At 39.2% G+C, this 19,208-nt stretch overlaps 1 protein-coding gene across 3 annotated transcripts in view; it reads right to left on the reverse strand.

Moving 5' to 3' along the window:
• LOC121373865 overlaps window positions 1-19,208 on the reverse strand; it is a 44,896-nt gene that overhangs the window by 15,568 nt on the left and 10,120 nt on the right. For all 3 annotated transcript variants that reach the window (XM_041500644.1, XM_041500642.1, XM_041500643.1), the window contains exon 2: window positions 4,322-10,056. In XM_041500644.1, the coding sequence (XP_041356578.1) occupies window positions 4,322-9,803 (5,482 nt within the window). In that variant the 5' untranslated portion in view covers window positions 9,804-10,056. The remainder of the gene's footprint in view (window positions 1-4,321; window positions 10,057-19,208) is intronic.

A 19,208-nucleotide genomic window follows, 5' to 3' on the forward strand; every position in this document is an offset into this window, starting at 1 on the left:
TACTACGAATAGTAAAATTAAAGTGAACCATGTAAATATACTCTTTAAGTATCAAAACCTCCGTTACGGTTTATAGTTCTTTAAGAAATGGCTATGAAAATAACTTCAGTTTACCGTGTAATTGCCCAAATGATGTCTTCAGACTTCTAATACCACAGGCCAGCTAAACCTGATCTCATTAATGGCATAGATCGTTTAACGTGATTTACCTACCCAGTTTAGCTTCAGGCGAAATGGGGGACAAAGTAAGATCAAATGTTTTTGATGCAAAAAAAAACAAATAAAACGGAAAACAAACAAGAATCTGTTACCAAAATATGAAATATAGATTTATGAAATTTTGTAATTGTATATCACTATTAGTCCGCAGAATATATAAACAAAATTGCTCTTTATCTCTACCTGCAGAAAATCCTATATTACTGTGACCTAGTTCTTTATACTGCCTACCTACCCCTACCCACCCCTACCCACAACTACACACACATACACCAATTATTTTAGGCTAAGTATGGCCTGCCTGTTTGGATGACGATATTGTTTCTTGTAGTGAGGTTGTTTGTGGATCTAGGCGAAACTCTGTGCCGAAATAAACACGTGTCTTACGAGATGGACAACTTCGGTTCCTTCGAGGTTATTTAGCCTATCTGTGTAGATTTTCAGATTTGTCCTGTCTGTCGGCCCGCCATTATGTTTGTCCGTTGACTTCAGAGGTTTTTCAATCTAACACGTTTGTGTCCGAGTGTTTGCCACTGGCAATTCGCATTTAAACCTCGTCACTTTACATATCTGAACTCTGAACGACATCTACGCATCCGCTACTGTTTGATATACCTGTACTCCCTCTTTCAGTCAAACTTCTTTATATCCCCGCATTTTTCGTTTACAGAATGGACCCCACAAGGGTATAGCTGACAGTACTGAAATGCATTTTATTGACAAAGTAAACACCGATGGTTTCGTCTTTTATCATTTAAGTAAATATCAGTTTGAGACGAGCGTCTTGTGTCAGGGAAATTTTATCTGAGAAATAATGTTCTGTGTGTTTTGTTGCGTTTTGTTTTTTGTTGTTTGTTTGTTTGTTGTTGTTGGGTTTTTTGGGGGTTTTTTGGGGGGGTGGTATTCTGGCGCTTGGGGCTGGGTATTTAGCTCAGTGGTAAACCGCTCGCCTGAGGCGCAGTGGGTCGAAGGATCGATAGCTCTTCCTGGATTCAAGATTGTTCCGACCCAACAAGTGTCCCACAACTGGTAGCCTACATCAAAGACCGTGATATGTACTGTCCTGCCTGTTGGAAAGTAACAATTGTCAAATAATATATCATGTTAGAGGCTAAATATTCGTAGTTTAAAATATGCCACTTTCGGTGTACAATATAAGAGAAGAAAACCAGTCAGCACATAGGATTCGTTGTAAAATAACCTTTTCAAAAAATTGTCATCTAAAGTATTGCTATTTAATAATATTTGGGGGGGGGGGGGGTTAAATGCTAGAAAGGACACCCACAAATACACATTACGCCAAGGGGGTCACGTCCCGTACACTATAAATAGTTTCCCTCCTACTTAAAACATTTCGCTCCTATGGGACTTTGTAGCTTGTATTATGCATTTTCTTAACTGTGTGTAGCCTACCAGTGCGTTTAATTATACCAGGCTTGTGCATGTTATAATTGCACGTAGGTATGACCTACTATCGTTAAAACGGCCGAAATTACTCGACGCCTCATTATATATGCATACCGAATATAATTCATATCCATTCATGTCATGCATCGTCGCCTTACCAGGCCAAACTAAACGAAGAAAGCTATATGCAGTATACTTATTTAGTTTCTCTCGACAGCTTAACTTAGAGATCAAACCTGTTCAAGCCTAGATCACAATAATTATAATGCGTGAGAAACGTTCAGGCGGGCATGATTCATAATCGCTCATATTAAACATATAAAATGTAAAAAGTTTGTTTTGTTTAACGACACCATTAGAGCTCATTGATTTACCAATCATCGGCTATTGGATGTGAAACATTTGGTAATTTTGACATATAAAGAGGAAGGGAAGGAAGGAAATGTTTTATTTAATGGCGCACTCAACACATTTTATTTACGGTTATATGGCGTCAGACATATGGTTAAGGACCACACAGATATAGAAGAGAGGAAACCCGCTGTCGCCACTTCTTGTGCTACTCTTTTTCGATTAGCAGCAAGGGATCTTTTATATGCACCATCCCACAAACAGGATAGTACACACCACGGCCCTTGTTTCACATATAAAGAGGAAACCCGCTATATTTTTCCATTAGTAGCAAGGAATCTTTTATATGCACCCATCCCACAGACTCACTTTAGTTATGCCTTTGAAATACCAGTCATGGTGCACTGGCCGGAACGAGATATACAATGTGTAATACTTACACACACACATGCGTGCGTGCGTGCGTGTGTGTGAAATATTTAAATATATACAGTTTGTAATATTTCGTGTTGTAAATAATATGTAATGTAATATTTTCAACAAAAAACATACCATTGTCATATTATAATTATAATATGGGGTTTATGTTGGGGATAATTACGTTATTGAAGCCAGATAACCGGTTTTGTAACGTAGGCGTTTAACCCGGAGACAGAAATTTGAATTGAATCAGACGGCCTCGGTGGTGTCGTGGTTAAGCCATCGGACATAAGGCTGGTAGGTACATAGTTCGCAGCCCGGTACCGGACCCCACCCAGAGCGAGTTTTAACGACTCATTGGGTAGGTGTAAGACCACTACACCCTCTTCTCATCGCTAACAAATAATAACTAAGCCACTGTTGGTGGACAGACAGCCCAGCTAGCTGAGATGTGTGCCCATGACGGCATGCTTGAACCTTAATCGGATATAAGCACGAAAATAAGTTGAAATGAAATGAATCAGACGAAGAGGTCTAATCAGTAATCAAAAGAGATTAATGGATGTTAATTTTAAGTATAGTAAGTTATAAAAAGAAAATATATCATACCTATATTCTAAGTTTAATTTCGAATTATTTTGATGCACGTACTATGTTTTCAAACGGAGAAACCCATTTTACTTCTTTAAGAAAAAGTTTGTTTGTTTTGTTTAACGACACCACTAGAACACATTGATTTATTAATCATCTGCTACTGAGTGTCAAACATTTGGTAATTCTGACTCGTTGTCATCAGAGGAACCAGCTACATTTTTCCATTACTAGCAAGGGATCTTTTATATGCACTTTCCCACAGACAGGAAAGCACATACCACGGCCTTTGACCAGTTGTGGTGCACTGGATGTAACGAGAAAAAATCCAGTCAGTTGCATGGGAACGAAAGATGACAAGGAGGTTAGCTATAAACCTGCCATTAGACACAAATATTCGTTACTTTATTACTTGTATATAGAACCAGTGATATCAATGTGCAGTTTGCATTTTAGGAATCCACCAAACTGGAAATAGCCCACATCCTCAACTATATATGGGACATTATTTTTATAAATATATCAGTATCAGTTTCAATCTTTAATAAATAGCACATTGCAGAATGCAACCGGAAGTAGATGTTGGTTCTCATTTTAAAATGCGACTTCCCATCACCATTTGGACAGCAAGAGCGGAAACAGAAATGAATTAGGTTTACTACCTTTAGTACGAAGGGGGAGTGTGTGGGTTTCGTTTTGTTTGTGGGTTTCGTTTCCTTTCTTCTTTTAATTTTTGAAGGGGTGGGTTGGATTGTTGTTTGTTGATGGGTGTTTTGTGGGGGGGGGGGGTTGTTGGTTAGAGTGGGGGTTTTTGGGAGGTTTTTTGGGTGGTGGGGTGTTTCTTAAGTTGTATTATGATTACTACAACAGAACATTGGTTATTATTTCACACATGACTAGTGCCATTATTGTACTTTACTATCACCTAGTTTTCATCTTGAATTTGATTACTGTATTTGTGTATTCTTTCAAAGACTAATCTTTCTCTCACACTCTTCCTTTCTCTCGTTTACGCTATCTCTTTCTTCCACACTGTTCCTCACACGGTCTGTGTGTGTGTGTGTGTGTGTGTGTGTGTCTCTCTCTCTCTCTCTCTCTCTCTCTCTCTCTCTCTCTCTCTCTCTCTCTCTCTCTCTCTCTCTCTCTATCTTCTACTGGACTCTTTATTTTAATATTACATGTACATATTATATCAAAACGAAATTTCTGTTTTATTTTTAATATGTTTTTTCTTTGTCTTTTTTCTTTTACATATCACATTATAAATCTTATACATGTGCCGGGTTGTTTTGGGTTGTTGTTGGGGGGGGGGGGGTTGTTTTTTTGTTCTTACCTTCTTGTTTTCTACTGTGAGCCTGTGCAATTTTGTTCACTGTGTCGAAAGTAATATCTTGCGTCACTTCCTGCTGAAAAGCGTCTTGGTTGTCGTAATCCTCTTTCGACTTGTAGATGTCTGGATCACTTTGGTACAGAGGATTATCCTTCTGCAGGTGAAATGAATTGTCAAACACGTTGATATTGTCATCAAAGTCATCATCGTCCTTGTTGGGGTCCATTTGGTTTTGAATTAGTATTTTCCCTCTCTGAACCTTGAGACTGCCGTCCACATCTTCGACTAGATCCACGTACTGTGGTTCTTTTCGAACTTCGTAGATCTCTTCCACACGCTCGTACATTCGCTGGTGAATCGTTTCGCCGTTTCCTTCGTTATCGGAGCTAGCTATTTCGGTGCCAGTTCCCGAATCAATGGTCTGGTCCATAGACACGCCGTTTTGCGTGAAGTACCTCACGCCCTTGTGTTGCAGTCTCGGCGACATGTTGCGGGACGGCTGCAGAACGATAGTCTTTTCTGTCCGGTACGTCTGGGAGTCTGTCACTTTCGGCGATCGAGATCGACGTACGGGTTCTGCTGAGCTGTCGTTGTAAACAACATAATTCCTAGGCGATGAGGATGGTGATGACGTCACAAACTGTAAATCGGATTCGTCGTTCGTGTGGTTCGAAATTCGGAATTTTCGTTCCGGCGAAAGAGAACGCACTCGCTTCAGATTCACGTTTTCGGGAGAAGGTGTTCGGTGCACATAGTATATGTTCTTCTCCTTCGTCGGTCTCCGTCTGGGTTCGTGGCTTTCACGGATCGGAGATTTTCGTTCGTGCTTGGGCGAGGTTATGTAATATTTACCTCTGTTGTCTTCATCGGAGTCGGATGACAGACTTCCGCTTCTAAACCTGTTGGGACTGCGTCGTCGAACACGTCTCATGGCGTCGGGTGTCCGATTATCCCGTGACTCGACATTAACCACTCTGTACAGGGAATCGTTAGTGTTCGCATCAAAGGACCTCGACCTCCGAGGTTTCGGGTCGATCTCTAAGACGTTCCGGTGTGAGGGCGATTTTGACCAGTACTGGTTATCATCGAAATAGCCCGAATCGAAATGAGATGGCGTTGACTTCGTGTGGTAGTTGGTGCTAGTTTCGTGGAAAATTTTCTTGCTGGAGATTAACGGGTTCTTTTTCGGCGGCGGCTGCACTGGCTCCTTTCTGCCGATTCTGTATATTCGAGAATCATCCCGATCTTCACGCGCTGCCCTTGGCTCTCGTCTGCTCGACGGGGAGGGGCTGACAACTCTGTACACGTGCTTCTTGCCGTCGTCTGGCACCCGTCTCTTCCACTCCTTTTCCAACAATGTGTTTTCGTCGATGTTGGAAACCCTGTAGCGATGAGTACCGCGGTCGTCGCCGTCTGTATCCGAGTGAGACGAACCCTGTGACCCACGTCTTTGTCGTCGTGGTCTCCCCTGCGATTTACCGATTTGAAAAGTCTTTACAGTCTTGTACACGCGGCGCCCTTCGTCCTCCGAGTCTGACTGGCTCCCGGATTTGAACCCGCTGCTCAGTCTTTTCTTCCTGACGTCCAGTCTCTCGTCCGACAGACTCCTCACGATCTTGTACGTTGTTTTAGGATGGACCGGCCTCCCATCCAGCCGCTCGACAAAAACTTTTGTGGTTGAAGTGTTTGGCAACTGCGCATCGGGCCTCGCCGTGCTATTGACTCGCCACAGATCACCGCCAGTATCTATCCTGTTCACTGTGTAATAATCGGCGTCTCGCTCTGTGCTTTCTATTTCTCTGTACGTTTTTCGATGAGGCTCTCTACCAGGGGGCGACAGTTCTATGTGACTGACTCTGTACTGAGGCTGGTCGTCTCCTATGGATGGGACTCCACTGGATGTACCCTTAGAGCTGTACTGGCTGTCGGTTTCACCGTGGTACCGGTCTGGTTTCACAGTCGACAGGGAAGGATCGCCAGAGGTATAATAAACATGCGTGGGAGATGATCTTCTGTGTTTTGGTTCTTGTGGACTTTTAGACAAATATTCTTCGTAATAATGATCCTTTCTGTACGAAGAATCTCTATCGGTGTCGTATTCTCTCTTGCTAGTTACAATTCGGTACTTTTGGCCGCCGTCGTCTCCATCATCAAAACCATTTACAAGTTCTATCGTCTGCTTATCGGGGTATGACCTTATCCGTTCGGGACTAGACAGGTTATAACTTCCACTGTTAGCCGTTATTATTCCGCTGTTTCTCCGGGGACTGCGACGATCTGGACTTCGACTTCTGTCTCGTATGTACTCGGTCGTTTCGGTTATATCCGAGACCCGTGTTCGCGAGTTGTTTAGCGAACCACCACTCCTCGGCGATGTCGACTCCGGAGATTTGGTTCTAAGTCTGATGATGGAGCTGCTCCTCCTGGGACTGTGGTCCGAGCTCGTGGTCGAGCTGATGTCCTTCAGACTGGACTGGAGGTCCGGTGGAATTCCGATATGCATATCGACCAGCTCGCCCACAACAGCCGTCGTTCGTGTCGTGATCGTGATCTCCGATTCCGTTTGGCTTTCGTTGATTTCTCCAGAGGCAATCGACGTCTGCTCGGTCTGCTGTGACGTCACTGGTTCGTTGTGTACTGCCACGGTGCCGTAGCTCGAAGACAGCGGAACTAAGCTTAGCGAGCTGTTTTCGTTCTGCTGCTCCACTTCCGTGGAATAGGTGCCAGACGATGTCATTTCTTTTGGGTAATAATCTGGTTCAGGGATGACAACACTGTCTGAGGTTATTGCTGGCATTCTGTCGCCAAACGTAGCCGTGGTGACGTACGTTTTCCCACCACCACCGCGTTCATAGCCACGGTTGTTTTCCAACCAGGCGCATGTCTGTGTGTCTGTCGTTGTTTCCGTCCACAGGGGTTTGTTCGAGTTATCGGTAACGATATTCAACACCGTTTTTTCATAAGTGTCTTCGTGCAACACGTCGTCTTTCTGTTCCGTCCCGCTTTTGTAAATCTCTTTTTGTCCACTCGCATTACTCGAATTCAGATCCGAGGCTGTCACTGTCAGCGAGCGACCAAGGTCAACGTTTTCTTGATGCAGTGAATCGTTGGGGTATTCTGTGAAAGACAGGCCCTTATTGTCCGAAATGTCACCGAACAGAGTGGAGATCACTTCTCTCGCTTTGCCGCGTTCTACTCCCGTTTCCACGCAAACAGTCCCCGCATCGCCGGCGAAGTCGAAACTGCGAATGCTGCTGTCGGTGGTGTTTAACGTCCGAACTGACTCGTTTTCCGTGGATTCTATCACTTGTCCGGGGTGTCGGATTGTTGTTGTTTCTCTCGTCTTGTCGGTGATGTCTTCCACGACATACAAATCTCCCACGTTATCCTGCACAACGTAAACCTTCTCATGCTTGTCATTGTCAGACGTCACGGTCGAGTAACGGCTAGAGGAGCTGTTTATGCTTGGGATACCGTAACTGTCAAAAGACGCCATATCAACGGTTGCCGTCATCTTTTGTTTTTCTATTTCAGAACTACTTATATCCAATTCTGGTTCGCGTTCAATGCGTTCTGAATCTACGTTGATATTTGGTCTCTCTGAACTGGAGATTTCGAAATTTTCAGCCGAATACTCGTCGTTTCCAGTGTTTGAATTGAAACGTTCAGAAGACAGCGTTTGTTGGGTGAATTTTGATTCTGACTGCACTGTCACCGGCGATGTGCCCCGCGGTGCCTCAGATGTACGTTGTTCACTGTCGAATGTGTACGATTCAACTGCAGCAGACGACATTTCATACGTTGTCACGTGATACCCGCCGTCCCTGTCAAGTTGTTCGTCTGGTTTCAGATTCATGTTGCTATCAATCAAAATATTTCTTGTAACTGCCTCCCCGCCGCTGTTTCTTTGCTTGTTTGTCTGAACAGACTCCTCGTTACTTTTAATGAGAGAGTTACCCAGAGCTGCCCATTCGTTAATGTCAACTTGGTAACTTGTATTTTCATCTTCAAAGTTTCTTTCTACTTGCACCTGTGTACGCCCGTCTGAGCTATTTCTCTTCTCAACAGTGGAGTTATGACCCATATCTCTCTGCTCTGCACCTACGTCTTTTGTGACGAATTCAATAGCAATCCCAGTAGGTTCGTTCAGGGCACGATCCTTTTCCAAAGTGCTGCTCTGTTTCTGTTGTGTATTACTCGGCGCCACTATTTCATCTTCTGTCCAGTTTTGCTGATACTTTTTGGCAAATTGTTTTGATGTAATCTCGGACTTTGGGTGGTCTTCGTCATAACCCTGTGTAGGAAATATGTTCGTTACATCTGCACGTCCCGTACAATCCTGGCGCTGTACGTGCATAAAGTATTCGTAATTCTTTTTTATTATGGAAGGTTTGAAATTTTCTTCTCCCAGTCTTATGAATATTTTCTTCAGCTCTTCCACCGATCCCGGTTTTATGCTTGCTCTAACCGTTTTCGGTTTGTCCGACCATTTGGTTATCTTTTTCTTGGATTTTTTGTCAGTACGGTCACCCGAGTTATTTCCCTTGGATGATTCGTAATTGTACGTTTGGAGGTAATCTTCTTGTGGTAGAGATAAAGTGCGCGCTTCCTGGCTGTTATCAGAACTGAACGTGGTTTCCCCTCCTACAGTTCTGTTGAAATATTTTAGGGTCTCGTCTGCCGATTCGTTAAAATCGCTCGAAATATCGAATTCCATATCCCTGAATGTTACTGGGGGTGGAGGCGGTGCCGGCGGTGCCGGCGGTGCCGGCGGTGCTTTTGGTGGTGTCGAGAACCCGTTAGTAAGGTTCGGCTGGGCTTCTAAGCTACCACTCGACTCCTTTTTGGCAGGAGGCGAGGGTGTTCGGGATCTCTGAGAGGAGTACAAGCTAGACGAACTGCGTTTTTTAACCGACGATGTTCTCAGTGGCGCATCTGGGGGAGTCATCGAGAGGTGAGAATTATCTGGTGGAAGGAATGCCCTTGAAGGGACGTTTTCTTCTGAATCATTCGCGCCTTCATTACCAGACCGGTAAATGTGTTCAGTCACGCCGCTTTCTTGTTTCCGTGTAACAGTCAACAGTTCAGGGGTGTTATCGTTGTCACCTTTTGATAAACTAGCCGAATCTGTGGCCGAATCATTTTCTGGAATTGGAGAAGACTTTGAAATAGCAGAGACGTTCCCAGTGGCTTGAAAATTCTTCTTCTTCACTGGTACCCTTCCATTCGAGGTAATATTCAATGACTGACTTCGATGTAAATTAACAATCCGTGGAACACGAGCGCCAGATTTAACGGACTCGCTGAGTTTTTTCTTTAAGCTCTCTCGAAGGTCATGAGAAACAAATATCATTTTGGGCTGACGTTCCATGTCCATGGCTCTGACTATGGAACTGGAGTCTTTCTTGGGATGCTGTTTGATTTCCGACAGAACCTTAGCCTGCAAAGCAGGCCACGAACTGCTACTTGACCTGTTTATATTCATTCTGGCGAATCTTTTTTTATAAACAATTTGTGGCTCTACATTTAAGAAAATTGAATTGCATCAACTTTAGTGTAACACGTTCATGTTTTGTCTTTGGTTAACAGCAAGACTGGTGATGCGAAACGCACAAATGCTTATTTTAACTAGTGAAGCGTTTATGTGGTTGAGTATTCCATCAACAGTGCGAAATGTCAGGAAGCTGTATTATCCAAATCAACAATTTATCTGTATCCTTCATTAGCCATTCCGTTGCCTGAAAATAAAAATAATAATTCATCATCTATTACCGCATAAATTTTATTCATTAAATAATTTACGGCATTACGTTAATGTAGAAAGCAAATGGATGAAGGAAGGAAATGTTTTATTTAACGACGCACTCAACACATTTTCTTTACGGTTATATGGCGTCAGATATATGGTTAAGGACCACACAGATATTGTGAGAGGAACCCGCTGTCGCCACTTCATGGGCTACTCTTTTTGATTAGCAGCAAGGGATCTTTTATATGCACCATCCCACAGACAGTATAACACATACCACGGTCTTTGATATACCAGTCGTGGTGCACTGGCTGGAGCGAGAAATAGCCCAATGGGCCTACCGACGGGGATCGATCCCAGTCCGACCGCACATCAAGTGAACGCTTTACCACTGGGCGACGTCCCGCCCCAGAAAGCAAATGAATGCATCATGTATGTTTTACGACACCTGAGCACATTTTAAAATGGGTTGTTTGGTGTCTAGTATATTGTATTGTTATTGTGTTCCAACATTTGGTCCCAAAAAGTGAAAGAGAGAGAGAGATCTCCCTCCACATCCTACAGCCCATCGCACCAGTGCTCTGCTACTGAGCTACCTCGCGCCCCACTTGCAGAAATTAAACTTATTTTCTTTAACGACAGCGCTAGAGCTCACTGAATTGTTAATTACCAGCACTGAATGTCACACTGTTGGTCATTCTGACACAGCGTTCGGAGGACAGGCGCGCATTTGTAGAGGATACGGGTTATGTTCCCCCGTAAAATACATTTAAAAACAAAATTCGCTTGGATCATCGAGGTGTTTCGATACCCACCCACCCACTTCCCTCTGCACACGATCTTGGGAGAAACCCGCTATATTTTTTTTTTCCGTTAGCAGCAATGAACATTTTCCATAGATAGAACAGCACACACCACGTCCTTTGATTGGTAAGACGGGAATACAACTAAATCAAAGAATGAATACACCAGAGAGATTCGATCCTACAACCAAAGCACTTGAGGCAAGCGCTCGACACCGACTAAGCTGGAACCCTCTTCGGTTTTGATGTAGAAAAATAAAAAAAAAATAAAATAAATAATATATATATATATATATATATATATATATATATATATATATATAATTTTAATTTTTTTTTTTTTTTTTTTTTTTTATAATTATTTTAAGACTATAAACAAAGAAACAAACAACAATAACACAAACGTGATTTACGCCATACAAGATACAAGTATGTATTTTAATTTTCAAAGAAAGTTATGAAAATTTGAAGCCAGTTTGTCGAAACATCATGGCAGGCACGTGTGCAGAAATATATACCTGGGGGTCTGGGCCCAACTTCACTAAACATCGTAAGTCTAGTTTTGCACGTAAACGTAAATCTACTACTAAACCACACTTTGTATTAGTATATAGTTCAGCAAATATAGTTTGAAGAACACATTATTGCATTTTCTTTTGTTCTTAAAATACTCCAGCTTTTGCAATGATGTAATTTTCTGCGTGAAATTGATGCCAAACATGTCTAAACACACGACCGGTATAACTGCTAGTAGCAGACGTAAACTTACAATGTTTAGTGAAATGGGGCCCCCTGGACTATGGCGAGTGAAGTTTATGAAAAATATATGCGATAAAAAAGAAGAAAATTTACTTGACTGGGGAAAGATCGACCCCGAAAACCCTTCCCTTCACACGCAATGTATGGGCTGAATGTACAATACTAAGCCGGTTTATGTCTTACACGCGTGTAACTAATAGTATATATATTCTTCAACAAAAGTAGGGAAACTGTAATAAGAATTTACAATTGCCAAAATTGTAAGGTATATTAGTTGCGGGGAATGGTTATATGATAATAGTTATTTAATTGGGCAAACATTACAACCGGTAGTTCAGTATTACAGTAGGTTTTATAACCACCAAAGATCTTGAAGGACGATTGGGGTCAGAAGTGAAATTTTAAAGTTGACGTTTTTTATCGGTAAATCGCAAATTCGAACAATAAAAATGACTAAAAGCAAAACAATAACAACTGTATGATCAACAGAATGAAAACGATTGACAGAAATAATGTTCCACAGTGATTAATCGACCTTCCTGGAAATTGTCAAAATCAAGAATGACACCTCACGTGCGTGTATGGGGCAACTGCGTGATGCATGTGCAAACTGGAATGTGTTTCGGTGTGTTGATAAATAGAACTGAATGTTCTTTACTAGGATGTCTGTGGTCAAAACGTATGTTCTGTCTAATAGTTGATATTAACATTAATATTGCAAATTCCCCTACTTTTTAAAGAATATATATATAGATAGATAGATAGATAGATAGATAGATAGATATATCAGAGATTGGGCGATTACTTGACCAAAGTAATCGATTACGATTACGATTACTTTAGAATGTCACGATTACGATTACAAGATAATTGAAAGTAATCGATTATGATTGCGAATACATTGTCTAACAATCATGATTACAATCATGATTACATTTCCACAAATCTACACAAATAATGAAATGATGTTACCACCATGAAGTTATGCTCTTTATTTTACAACCATACCGATTTCATTCATTGAAAGACATAATGGATAATTTTGGATTATTTATTAAATTATTTCAAACATTTATAAATGTATGTATACTGCCGGGAGGTAATCAGTTTCCAAAACCAGATTTATTATTCTTAAATTTGGATTATTGACGAAAAGGTATCCATAACCATAGGTATAATTATTGTATCAATGCATAACATATATATCTTGTTATATTATTGAAATAAGCCATAATTGGTAATTGCAAACTGTCTGATCACTATTACATGTTTTTGTTTTTTATTGTTTGTAGTTGAATTCAGACCCGTGATAACGCTGTAAATGCATTCAGAGGAACGCAAGTGTTTTATTATAAAAACAAATATATAATATATATTATTAGTTTTTTACGGCAATGAATTAGGACACAAAACTGGGGTATGGTGCAGCGTCCTTTTATATATTGCTAGCTAGAACACTGTATTCATTCAAGTGGTAAGTGGTAAATTTTAGTAAACGTAAACACGATAGATACCAGTATGTGAATGTGTGTCTTCATTCCCTGGGTAACATTCATTTGATAATCCAGACGTTATGATCCCCTGTTTCTCAAGGCAAATAATAGTTCTACTATGAGAGTAGTAGACAATGGGAGATCAGTTCTACTGACTGACCAGTACTGCTTCTAACTATAGGCACTGTTACTGGAGTTGATGCTAAACACATCTAAGTTTAGTAAATAATTATGAGTAATCATGAAAGTAATCGTTGATTACGATTACATTAGCAATCGATTACGATTACTGATTACGATTACCCCATCTCTGATATAAATATATATATATATATATATATATATATATATATATATATATATGAAGGGTGTATACTACCAAATCAAATCCCATAGACGACAATAGTAACATATGTGGCTAAAAATCCTACCTGCAACGTATCAACCGACATAAACGCCACGGATATAAATACTACCACCCCTTACACTTAAAGTGAATCAGAAAAAAATGGGGGTCATGCTGCTCGTTTCTGAGATAACGGGTAGCGTCTATGACTACCCTAGTTTCGCACAAAATTAGAGTACTTTTTTTTACAGGTACCCCATACATGTTTCAAGCACAAGGTTACTTGACACGCTGGTACTAGATGAAATAAAATTGCACTTTTTTTTTTACCCAGATGAAACTAGTATTTTATACAACCAACACACTCACATTTATAACCAATCACAGGACTTGTGGTGTTCACTTTTCTATCAAAAGTTGGGTGCACCTCGAACTTTGACCCAGCCAGAAGTTATTTGGTTTAGTACTACCTATACTGATAACATACATTTTTTCAAAAAGTGTCCAGCTATGTGTCTTTATGACAACCAGGATCTGGTGTATTCTGACATAAACTGACAACCTCACTGAAACTGTTGTTTCTACAGTGCAACCTAATATAATGTACACCTCAAAAAGCATATATATTGCATATAGTTTTGTACAAATGCAATATGTCATATTAAACAACAAAATGTTTTAAAATAAAACTCCTGAAGATATTTACTTTCAGTTGGGTGTGTGTACTCAGGTATATATGTAGAGACAACAAAGATAGTCAGAGTACCTCTACCCCTTTAAAGAATTCCATTAAAACACATGCACTTGATTGACCCCTAGATTATGAAGACCTTAACAGGCACATCAAAGAAATATTAGTATTAAAAAAATACACTGTCTGAGGAAGGAAACACAAACATGACTGTACATGTATGAAGTAATGACTTAATGTCCTGAACATTAGTGTTGGGAGGAAATCCTGTATGCTGGGTGTGGGTGTCTTCAAGTTACCAGGTGTGGGAATTTCAAATCCATCGGCCATGCTGATTTTCATAATGAACCATCAAAACTATTGGCAGCCACCAATATTCCTGACTATATTTTATTTATAGCCTACTGTAGTTGGAGGTTTTAATAGTTGTGATATCTGGAATAATTATGCAGCTTTAACACATTTATTTTTGATTAATTACTGAAAAAAACTATTTTTAAATGACAAAATTACCCGAACATCTATTTTCTTGCATTATTTTCTAATCCGGATGAATACAATATGTACATTAGATGTATTCCTACAATCTGTAATCCAGCATTTTATTTAGCTAGTAACATTAGGTAATACAGCTTTAACAATAAAATAAATTATCAACTTAATCCAAGGCAGATAATCAAATCTGAAACAATTGGTTCTGAATCTAGTATAAACTCAAAATGCTTTTCATGAGAGCTAACTAAGTGATTATTAAGAAAAAAAAATGATCTGGAAATCTAAGTATATGTTTAACAACCTCATTGTTATGTACAAATAAGAACAGAAGGCACAATAGTGACAACAAATTTAATTATGTTTTTGGTAAAGTTTTTCTTCAAATTTACTTTAAATTTTGCATAAAACTACAAATTTGTCTAAAATATAGCTTAGCACCCTATAAATATGTCAAAATGACAATAAAAATCAACTTCTTTACAAATTTGAGTTTTCAGAATTTCATACATAAAAAATTAACAATGTTAATGGAAACTAAAGACATTAACCCACTATTGGCACATGCTATTTTTAATATAAAAATAAATTGCTATTAAAATCTTAGTTCAGGTTGCCTATATATAATACCATATTTAAGAGCAGTTGTATATGGCAAGTCAAATACCATGTAAAAAGAAATTATTGAAATCTTTACAGTATGAATTATAGGCCAAAACCAACTTTTCGTCAGTGCTAACTTTGATTCAAACTCCATTCAGAGCCATGTACAGAGATTATTGTCACGGTCAAGGTCATTGTGAACTTGCATGATCGAGTGATGGCTAATTAATCAACCAGTATAGTTTAAGTAAATAAAATGACAAAATCATAATATTTTTTATTATGCACTGAATATGTGCTATAGGGTGTATACTACCAAATCAAATCCCATAGACGACAATAGTAACATATGTGGCTAAAAATCCTACCTGCAACGTATCAACCGACATAAACGCCACGGATATAAATACTACCATCCCTCACACTTAAAGTGAATCAGAAAAAAATGGGGGTCAAGCTGCTCGTTTCTGAGATAACGGGTAGCGTCTATGACTACCCTAGTTTCGCACAAAATTAGAGTACTTTTTTTTACAGGTACCCCATACATGTTTCAAGCACAAGGCTACTTGACACATTGGTACTAGATGAAATAAAACTGCACATTTTTTTTAACCCAGATGAAACTAGTATTTTTTACAACCAACACACTCACATTTATAACCAATCACAGGACTTGTGGTGTTCACTTCTCTATCAAAAGTTGGGTGCACCTCGAACTTTAACCCAGCCGGAAGTTATTTGTTTTAGTACTACCTGAAGAGTTCAGGCGCAAAACGCGATATAAACCATTTTCTTTCTTTTTTTAGTTAAAGCCATTATTGTATATCAGTAAGGGCTAATCGGAGAGAGAGAGAGAGAGAGAGAGAGAGAGAGAGAGAGAGAGAGAGAGAGAGAGAGAGAGAGAGAGAGAGAGAGACATGTATACTGCGTGTTCGATTAGCAATTATACCTGTCGCTTGAATTAACTCGCCCTCCCCAGTCGCTGCTGTTCTGTACCGTGCACCTTGTTTACAACCTTTAGTTCTAGAGGACGAACTAGAGGACAGAAGGATTCCATTACTTATCACAAACAACTCGTGTCTCGAATTACTTTCACAAAGGGCTATCTGGTCCTTTTTTTCAGCCCACCCACCTCATGCCTGCCTCAGCCCACCAACCCCGCCCACTCCTTTTCCATCCCCTTTCTATGCCACTGGTGTTAACGGTAATTCATGTTCGCGGAGTTTATCGAATACATTGATTGAAAACATTAATTTTATTGTATATAATGTATATATACACAAGGATTGGGCATACGTTATCCAACTTAGGAGACCTTCTCCTAATTACATACAATATATTTCACATAAACGCGACTGCAATTTTTCAATAAATAAATAAAGTAAAATCAGTACTTTTATACCTTGGACTCTGTTTTGATCGTAAGTTACGAATATCAAGAATTTATGTTGACATTGTCTTAATGCTGCTGCTGTTGTTGTTGTTGTTGTTTTTGGGAGGTATTACTGGAGGGAGGATACTAGTATTAATTACATCAGTGTATATTTTAAGAAAGAAAAAAATCTAAATTATTAAGAACAAAAGAATAGATAAATGTAACATTAACATGTATATCTACTTCCTTAAAGAAAGCGAATGATCAGACGATTTCGAAGAAGGATTAACCGTATAACCGTGTTCCCATTGAGGTAAGGTGTACTATTTAAGCAGAGAAAGCAGATTAAATCAGAACCCACACAATGTTTGGTCTGTATTAACTCAAGCTGTTACAATCTATGGCGATTACTGCCGTAAAGTATCCCAAACACAAATCGCGTGTTCAGGAGGCCGAGCACTTACGAACAATTTGACAGGTACCATGCATCGTGTTCTATCATATTACGTTCATTTAACGTTTAGCTAGTGACCGCGAGCGCTCACCCACCTGAACATGTCTCTGGTGCTTTTCGACCATGGTTGTTGAAAATTTTAGCCATTACTAAAGTTTGTTTTGTTTAACAACACCACTAGAGCACATCGGCTATTGGATGTCACACATTTGGTAATTCTGACTCGTAGTCATCAGACGAAACCCGCTACATTTTTCCTAATGCCGCAAGGGATCTTTTACATGCACTTTCCTGCAGACAGGAAAGCACATACCACGGTCTTTGTCCAGTTGTGGTGCACTGGTTGGAACGAGATTAGCCAATACCTTAAGCTGAACACTGATATAGGACGATATAACTGATGGTATAATAATGAAAGTTCTCAGTGATATTAGGAAAAAAAGAATATAACGTGCCTGAACCTCTTTAGATACAGGCATGTTAATAAAGTAACAGTAACCGTAAAGAATATATACTGATGGAAAGAAATAAGGGAACACATAAATATTAACAGCGTTTAACTATATACACAGTTGAATCTATATTTAAAAAAAAGAAAAAAGATTCTATATTGGTCGAACTCGGAAGGGTCGAATACACTGGAACGCTCGAACCAAAAACGAAGTCCCGAGTTATAGTTACTGTATGTAAACCGAATGGTTATGTCGAACTACCCGATAGGTCGAACATTTTCTCGAGAACCGACGGGGTTCCAGTCAACGGGATTCAACTGTTGACATATATTAACTCTAATCAAGTTCTTTATTTGCTTTGAGTTTTACAACTCATCAGCTGGATACATAACATAAATAATTACAACATAGTTATACAAAATACACACGTGCAAAACAATGGTGGGTGTGGTTTATATATAATCATGGACAAATGAAGTGATATAAGTTACATTTATTACATTAACTATTATCCTGCATTAACCGATCTCTAATTGTATTCGCTTGCACTAAATATTTGCCTAGGTTATTCAATTCCTTATTTTTACCGGTGGTTAACAAATGTATAAAACGATACACACTTGTCCGCTCATAATAATACATTTTTATATATTTAGAACGCAAATCTTTGTATTGTGGACACTCTATTATAAAGTGATATTCATCTTCTATGGCATTAGCGTTACACAGAGTACATATTCTTTCTGATCGTTCAATGTTTCGATACCTGCCAGATTCTACATTTAATTTATGAGCGCATATTCTACTCTTACATATTTCTTTAAGATAACGCGTTTCCACTGGCAATCTTAAATATGTTTGTAATCTAAATTCATTTAATAAATGTTGATATAAAAGTCCTCTAGATGTTGTCACTGTTTTGCTGTAACATAATTGCTTAAAAGTATCTAATATCCTTTCTTTGATTATAATGTAGATACTGTCGTCAACATACGATAAATTCCAAATATAGTTTAATCCAAGTGAATACAATTCGTGCCTAATGTTAATTAACCAATTATCGTAATAGGGTGTCATTTCTTCATATATACCCTTAGAATACAATTTGTAGTGTTACGTAATTTTATCCAATATTTAAAAATTCTCAGTTTTCTTGTTATTTGAAGTGGAAACCGTCCCATTCGCTATAAACAAATTCGTTACACGTTCCTTTTCTTACACCCAATAATCTTTTACAAAATTGTATATGTACTTTTTCAACATCATGATCCGAGTGAAAGCCCCAAACTTCAGCACCATAACTAAGGATAGAGTTAATATATGTATCAAAAACAGCAAACATTGTTTCGATATTGAAGAAATTGTTCCTACATACATTCAATATTGAGAATAATGCCTTGCGTCCTTGTTCTGCGAATCGTTTCTGTGTACGTGCAAACTTACCATTATAGAAAAATAAAACGCCAAGATAAATAAATTCATTTACAGCCTCTAGTTTACATCCATTAAAGTACCACTTCTCATTATCTCGTAATTTACCTCCGTTTCTAAAAACAACAATTTTAGTTTTATTTGTATTGACAGTTAAATCCCAGTTTTGGGTATAATTAAACAGAGAATTGATCATTTTTTGTAACCCTTCTGGTTTTTCAGTTAACAGAACCATGTCATCG

This window comes from Gigantopelta aegis, chromosome 6 (assembly GCF_016097555.1).
Source record: "Gigantopelta aegis isolate Gae_Host chromosome 6, Gae_host_genome, whole genome shotgun sequence".
In the NCBI taxonomy this organism is placed as follows: domain Eukaryota; kingdom Metazoa; phylum Mollusca; class Gastropoda; order Neomphalida; family Peltospiridae; genus Gigantopelta; species Gigantopelta aegis.